At 46.9% G+C, this 7,500-nt stretch overlaps 2 protein-coding genes across 2 annotated transcripts in view; one reads left to right on the forward strand and one right to left on the reverse strand.

The window, feature by feature from the left end:
• The window catches only part of zwilch (zwilch kinetochore protein), a 20,078-nt gene extending 17,536 nt beyond the window's left edge, over window positions 1-2,542 (forward strand). Inside the window, exons 14-18 of the mRNA XM_020925491.2 lie at window positions 350-378; window positions 840-976; window positions 1,084-1,179; window positions 2,169-2,284; window positions 2,366-2,542. Coding sequence (XP_020781150.2) covers window positions 350-378; window positions 840-976; window positions 1,084-1,179; window positions 2,169-2,284; window positions 2,366-2,454 — 467 coding nt within the window. The 3' untranslated portion in view covers window positions 2,455-2,542. The remainder of the gene's footprint in view (window positions 1-349; window positions 379-839; window positions 977-1,083; window positions 1,180-2,168; window positions 2,285-2,365) is intronic.
• Window positions 2,543-2,696: 154 nt separating this feature from the next.
• lctlb (lactase-like b) overlaps window positions 2,697-7,500 on the reverse strand; it is a 27,973-nt gene continuing 23,169 nt past the window's right edge. Inside the window, 4 exon segments of the mRNA XM_055155934.1 lie at window positions 2,697-2,812; window positions 2,924-2,966; window positions 6,959-7,158; window positions 7,238-7,364. Coding sequence (XP_055011909.1) covers window positions 2,697-2,812; window positions 2,924-2,966; window positions 6,959-7,158; window positions 7,238-7,364 — 486 coding nt within the window.

A 7,500-nucleotide genomic window follows, 5' to 3' on the forward strand; every position in this document is an offset into this window, starting at 1 on the left:
CTAAACCAGGACTAAACCAGAGCTGAACCAGGACTCATTTAGGACTAAACTAGGACCAGACCAGGACCAGACCAGGACTAGACCAGGACTAGACCAGGACTAGACCAGGCTGTGGTCCGTCCTCCTCCTGCTGCACTTCACACAAGAGCAGAACCTTTTTTTTACATTTGGACCAAAACGACGACGTGGCTCTGAACAAACCTTGGAGTGTGACTCATGAAGATCATCAGACCAGAGCAGGACTTTTAAACACGGGGAGAACATGCAAACGTCACACAGAAGAGTCCTCACACAGTCTGGAGTCTCTGCTCTCATTCTGGTTTGACTTTATTCTTTTTTATTTTTCCAGGTGAAGAATTAACGACCTTAAATCATTTGGTAAATCATTTTTTACTTGCTTCTCTAGAGACATAGAAATGTTTAAATATTTAAAACAGAACGTGAGATTTACACAACAGAGAAATACGCCCGACAAAATGGTCAGAAACAAAAAGAGACGAGATCCAACTTCCACATCCTCATCTCAGTGGAACAGAACCCAGATCTGGATCCATTGTTTTTTGTTTGTTTGTTTGTTTTCCACTGCACAAAACTTGAAAAACTATTAGTTAGTAAACTAGTATTAAAAGTATTTTTAAAAGTATTAAGTATTAAAATTAAAAAGTATAAAAAAAAAAAAGTTTAAAAGTATTTTTAAAAACTGGATGTGAGAAACATTGAGGTTCATAGTTCCTAAAAACCAAATGCCTGTGAATATATATATATTTTTAACATTATAATCTATAATAATAATAATATATTTATAATTTGGATGTGTTTTGTGTGTTTTGTGTTGTCAGCATTATTACCTGAGCTCGGAGGTGGATTTACAGGAGCAGGTGGTGAGGCTGAGGAAACTGCACCACCTGCTGGAGATCCTGGGGACCTGCACGTCGTTCCTGGGGCTGCCGTATCATCGCCTCTTCCTCCTGACGCAGTGAGCTCAGAGTCAAAGAAATAAAACCAAATAAAACCCTGACCTCAGGTTTATTGTTTTATAAAATAAAATCACACAAACAGACTGTGTGTTTTCTCTTCACACAGATCGTGTCTGCAGCATTACAAAACAAACCCCTACGACGAAAACCACGTCTTCAAACTGCCCCTGCAGCCCTCGCTCCTCACACACTTCTACCACAAGTGAGTAGAGACGCTTCTACAAGAACTTTCACTTTACAGCAATATTTGGAACAAAGGAAGCACAAGTTTTGAACAAAAATTAGAGAATTATGTTTAAAGGTCCAACATCACACAAAACAGACTCCTGTGAGTCATGTTCTGATGTTCTGATGTTCTAATGTTCTGATGTTCTAATGTTCTGATGTTCCCTCGTCACACACAGAACTGGAGTTGTGTTTGTTTCATTCACATGTTTGAGTAACTCTCTGTTCCACCTTGTGATGTCATGATGTAGTTTAGAATGTATTTCTTTGGAGGATAGTTGGAGGACAGATGTTTTACCATCTCGTTTTGGTGAGGTTCCTTTCCAAGTTTCCAAGTGAACAGCTCCTTTTCCCTTTAGTTCAGTCGAGATCAGTGAAGTGCCGTGAAAATGAAAGTTCATAAGACTAAATTAAAAACATTTTCATTTGATATAAATACATACTTCAGTGATCATATTTTTATTTGATCATTTTATTGACAAAATCAGGATTCTTAGCACACACATTATTTAAAAATTAAAAAAAAAGTTTCTGGACATGGTCCGTCTGCATTTTTCACGTTTATATTTCTGTTCCTCACATGTGCTCGTCCCGCAGACGTCTGGTGTGTTTCAGTTTGATAAAGCTTCAGTTCTGTGTTCCTCATGTTCCTCATGTTCCTCATGTTCCTCGTGTTCCTCATGTTCCTCATGTTCCTCGTGTTCCTCATGTTCCTCGTGTTCCTCATGTTCTTCATGTTCCTCATGTTCCTCGTGTTCCTCATGTTCCTCGTGTTCCTCATGTTCCTCATGTTCCTCGTGTTCCTCATGTTCCTCATGTTCCTCGTGTTCCTCATGTTCCTCGTGTTCCTCATGTTCCTCGTGTTCCTCGTGTTCCTCGTGTTCCTCGTGTTCCTCGTGTTCCTCATGTTCCTCATGTCGTGTTCCTCGTGTTCCTCATGTTCCTCATGTTCCTCGTGTTCCTCAGGGAGCGCCCGGTGCTGTGGGGGGTGGAGGTCTCCAGTGGACACGGACCTCGTGAGGTCAGAACTTTCCTGCAGCTGAGCGAGCGGCCGCTGGTGGAGCACGTCGTCTTTGACTCAGGTTCATTCTTTCAGTTTCAGTTTCAGTTTCAGGAGCGACTCTCGTGTCTCGTGTTATAAAAGTGTCTGATTTGTTTGTCAGATTATGGAAGTGACTCGGTGAACGGAGACTCTGACGACTCGACCTTTTTCTCCACTTTGGTTTGTTGTAGTCTGGTCACTTTTGCATAAACTCTTATTTAAACAGACACATGTGAATAAATGTAAAATATAAATTTAAATATGATCAGTGTAAAATAAAGCAGCAGATCAAACTTCACACTCGGTTTGTTTTTGTCACAGCATTTTTAATAAAAGTTTCCAGTGCACTCAGATCAGCGTGTGGCGTTTGTTCGTTAATAAGCTGCATTTCAATCACTTCAAAAGACGACATTGAAACTCTCGGTGGTTTTACTCTCACAGTGTTAAAGTGTTTAGCTCCGCCTCCTCAACAGAAACATGAGGAAAACTGCACTGATCAGGATGGACAGAGTGCACACGGTCGGGACCACGATCTCAGTCACCATCTCCATGTGGCTCGTCAGAGGATCTGAAACACAAACTCAAACATCTCAACTCTTCAGGTTGACGTGGGAGGAGCCTGGACGGAGCTCAGCGCTCAAAGGGTTAAGAGTCGATTCAAAGTGGAGTTGTTTCTTACCATGGATTAGTCTGAGAATATTGGCAGCAGTGTTCCTCTGTTCCTCTAACGAGAAAAGACAAGGAGTTTAACCCTTTGAGAACTAAAGCAGCAACAACAGGACACACACACACACACACAAAACACACACAACACAACAAACATACACAAAAACACACACAAACACACACAACACACATACACAACACAACACACAAAACACACAAACACTAGACAACAACTAAACTGTTTAAAGTGTGTGTACAGCCTGTGTAGTGTCGATACATGAGCACAGAGCAGGAGAGGCACAGGGCTCATTTACAACAGTGTGTGTGTTGTGTGTTGTGTGTGTTGTATGTGTGTGTTGTATGTGTGTTGTGTGTGTGTTGTGTGTGTGTGTGTGTTGTATGTGTGTGTGTTGTGTGTTGTGCGTCATGTGAGTCGTGCTTCTGAGTGTTTTATTAGTTTGAATCAAAGTTGGAGTGAAATAAAGATAAATTGTACCATTATTCTACACCTCATCGTGCACAGGCCAAACCTTGGGCACTGTGTCTCTGTGCTCCAGGTTCTGTGCAGCAGCTGCAGGGGCAAACAAAAAAGATCATCTCAGACACAGGACGGACGTGACTGAAGGTCCAGACGCACGTTCAGATCAAATCCCAATTTAATCATCTATAAAAATCTGTTTTATGATGTTGAGTCTTTGTTTGTTCACCCCGGCTCCATTTATCAGCTTTAGTCTCATAAAAACATTCACCTGCAGCTAAAAGGACTAGCAACACCAGGTCATCCAGGTCATACACCAGGTCATACACCAGGTCATACAGGTCACACACCACCGGGTCATACACCAGGTCACACCGGGTCCAGGTCACACTCCAGGTCAGGTCACACACATCAGGTCACACACCCCAGGTCATACACCAGGTCACACACACACACACACACCAGGTCACACACACCAGGTCACACATGAGCAGGTGTTGTGGTCAGTGGTAGATGTTGGGTGTTGGGTGGTAGAATGTTGGGTGTTGGGTGTTTGGGTGTTGGGTGGTAGTGTTGGGTGTTGGGTGGTAGATGTTGGGTGTTGGGTGTTGGGTGTTAGTGTTGGGTGTTGGTGTTGGGGTGGTAGATGTTGGGTGTTGGGTGGTAGATGTTTGGTGGTGTTGGTAGTGTTGGGTGTTGGGTGTTGGTGGTGGTGTTGGATGTTGGGTGGTTGGGGTGTTGGGTGTTGGGTGGTAGATGTTGGGTGTTGGGTGGTAGATGTGTGGGTGTTGGGTGGTAGATGTTGGTGTTGGGGTGATGTTGGGTGGTAGATGTTGGGTGTTGGGTGGTAGATGTTGGGTGTTGGGTGGTAGATGTTGGGTGTTGGGTGGTAGATGTTGGGTGTTGGGTGGTAGATGTTGGGTGTTGGGTGTTGGGTGGTAGATGTTGGGTGTTGGGTGGTAGGTGTTGGGTGTTGGGTGGTAGATGTTGGGTGTTGGGTGGTAGGTGGTAGGTGTTGGGTGGGTGTTGGGTGGTAGATGTTGGGTGTTGGGTGGTAGATGGGTGTTGGGTGTTGGGTGTTGGGTGGTAGATGTTGGGTGTTGGGTGGTAGATGTTGGGTGTTGGGTGGTAGATGTTGGGTGTAGTGTTGGGTTGGTAGGGTGTTGGGTGGTAGATGTTGGGTGTTGGGTGGTAGATGTTGGGATGTTGGGTGTTGGGTGGTGGTAGGTGTTGGGTGTTGGGTGGTAGATGTTGGGTGTTGGGTGGTATGTTGGGTGGTAGTGTTGGGTGTTGGGTGTTGGGATGTTGGGTGGTGGTAGAGTGTTGGGTTGGTGTTGGGTGTTTGGGAGGTGTGTGGATGGGTGTTGGGTGGTAGATGTTGGGTGTTGGGTGGTAGATGTTGGGTGGTAGATGTTGGGTGTTGGGTGGTAGATGTTGGGTGTTGGGTGTTGGGTGGTAGATGTTGGGTGTTGGGTGGTAGATGTTGGGTGTTGGGTGTTGGGGTTGGTGTGTTGGGGTGGTAGATGTTGGGTGTTGGGTGGTAGATGTTGGGTGTTGGGTGGTAGATGTTGGGTGGTAGATGTTGGGTGTTGGGTGGTAGATGTTGGGTGGTAGATGTTGGGTGTTGGGTGGTAGATGTTGGGTGTTGGGTGGTAGATGTTGGGTGTTGGGTGGTAGATGTTGGGTGTTGGGTGGTAGATGTTGGTAGATGTTGGGTGGGTGGTAGATGTTGGGTGTTGGGTGGTAGGTGTTGGGTGTTGGGTGGTAGATGTTGGGTGTTGGGTGGTAGATGTTGGGTGTTGGGTGGTAGAGTGTGGGTGTGGTAGATGTTGGGTGTTGGGTTGGGATGGTAGATGTTGGGTGTTGGGTGGTAGATGTTGGGTGTTGGGTGGTAGATGTTGGGTGTTGGGGTTGGTAGGTGGTGTTGGGTGTTTGGGTGGTAGATGTTGGGTGTTGGGGTGGTAGATGTTGGGTTGGGTGGGTGGGTGGTAGTGTTGGTGTGTTGGGGATGTTGGGTGTAGGTGTTGGGTGTTGGTGGTAGATGTTAGGTGGTAGTTGGGTGGGTGGTAGATGTTGGGTGTTGGGTGGTAGATGTTGGGTGTTGGGTGTAGGGTGGGTGGGATGTTGGGTGTTGGTGTGGGTGTTGGGTGTTGGGTGTTGGGTGGTAGATGTTGGGTGTTGGGTGGTGGTGGGTGTGGGTGGGTGGTAGATGTTGGGTGTTGGGTGTGTTGGTGTTGGATGTGGGTGTTGGGTGTTGGGTGTTGGGTGGTAGATGTTGGGTGTTGGGTGGTAGATGTTGGGTGTTGGGTGTTGGGTGTTGGGTGGTAGTGGGTGGGTGTTGGGTGTTGGGTGGTAGATGTTGGGTGGTATGTTGGGTGTGGGTGTTGATGTTGGGTGTTGGTGATGTTGGTAGTGTTGGTGTGGTTGTGGTAGATGTTGGTAGTGTTGGGTGGTAGATGTTGGGTGTTGGGTGGTAGAGGTGTTGGGGTTAGGTGGGTGGTAGATGTTGGGTGGTAGATGTTGGGGTGTTGGGTTGGGTGTTGGGTGTTGGGTGTTGGGTGGTGTGTTGGGTGTGTGTTGGGTGGTAGTGTTGGGTGGTGTTGGGTGGTTGGGGTGTTGGGTGTTGTTGGGTGGGTGTTGGTTGGGTGGTAGATGTTGGGTGTTGGGGTTGGGTGGGATGTTGGGTGTTGGGTGGTATGTTGGGTGTGGGTGTTGGGTGTTGGTTGTTGGTGGTAGATGTTGGGTGTTGGGTGTTGGGTGGTAGAATGTTGGGTGTTTGGGTGTTGGGTGGTAGATTTGGGTGTTGGTGTGGGTGTTGGGTGGTAGATGTTGGTGTTGGTAGTGTTGGGTGTGTTGGGTGGTAGATGTTGGTGTTGGTGGTAGATGTTGGTGTTGGGTGGTGTTGTTGGGTGTTGGGTGGTAGATGTTGGGTGTTGGGTGTTGGGTGGTAGATGTTGGGATGTGGGTGTTGGGTGTAGAGTGTTGGTGGTTGTTGGGTGTTGGGTGGTAGATGTTGGGTGTTGGGTGGTAGATTTGGGTGTTGGGTGGTGTGTGGGTGGTAGATGTTGGGTGTTGGGTGGTAGATGTTGGGTGTTGTGTTGGGTGGTGTTGGGTGGTAGATGTTGGGTGGTAGTGTAGGTGTTGGGTGTGGTGGGTGTTGGGTGGTAGATGTTGGGTGGTAGATGTGGGTGGTGTTGGTGTTGGGGTGGTAGATGTTGGGTGTTGGGTGTTGGTAGATGTTGGTAGTGTTGGGGTGGTAGATGTTGGGTGTTGGGTGGTAGATGTTGGGTGTTGGTGTTGGTGTTGGGTGTTGGGTGGTAGATGTTGGGTGTTGGGTGGTAGATGTTGGGTGTTGGGTGGTAGATGTTGGGTGTTGGGTGGTAGATGTTGGGTGTTGGGTGTTGGGTGTTGGGTGGTAGATGTTGGGTGTTGGGTGGTAGATGTTGGGTGTTGGGTGGTGTAGATGTTGGGTGTTGGGTGTTGGGTGGTAGATGTTGGGTGTTGGGTGTTGTGGGTGTTGGGTGGTAGATGTTGGGTGGTAGATGTTGGGTGGTAGATGTTCGGGATCACCTCTCTCTGGTTGGGGAAGCCGTTGGAGCTGATGATGCGTTTGTAGAAATGAACCGAGGCTTTGGGGTAACGAGCTTTGTCTTTGTTTCTGAAGTCGACGTAGAAAAGACCAAACCTCTCGGTGAAACCTTCATCCCACTCGAACTTATCGAGCAGAGACCAGGCCGTGTAGCCCTTCACGTTCACGCCGTCTTTGATGGCTGCGGACATCGAGAACATTTTAAAAACAGTTTCATGTTTTTATATAATTCTCTTTTCATCGTGTCTCTGGTGTTTGACCTTTGAGCATCTCGTTGATATAATCTTTCAAATACTGGATCCTCCACTCGTCACAAAGCTCCGTGCACCGCATCTTCTCTGAGACGCCGTTTTCCGTCACAAAGACCATGGGGTTTCCATACTGACTCTGAGCAGGACCAACAAACACCAGTGTGACTTTGTGTCAGGAGTTTATACTTGTATTATATACTTGAGTATGTACTCGAGTATATACTTGAGTATGTACTGGAGTATATACTTGAGTATGTACTGCAGTATATACA

This window comes from Boleophthalmus pectinirostris, unplaced genomic scaffold (assembly GCF_026225935.1).
Source record: "Boleophthalmus pectinirostris isolate CB_2022bp ecotype Guang Dong unplaced genomic scaffold, ASM2622593v1 HiC_scaffold_2, whole genome shotgun sequence".
Taxonomy (NCBI): Eukaryota; Metazoa; Chordata; class Actinopteri; order Gobiiformes; family Gobiidae; genus Boleophthalmus; species Boleophthalmus pectinirostris.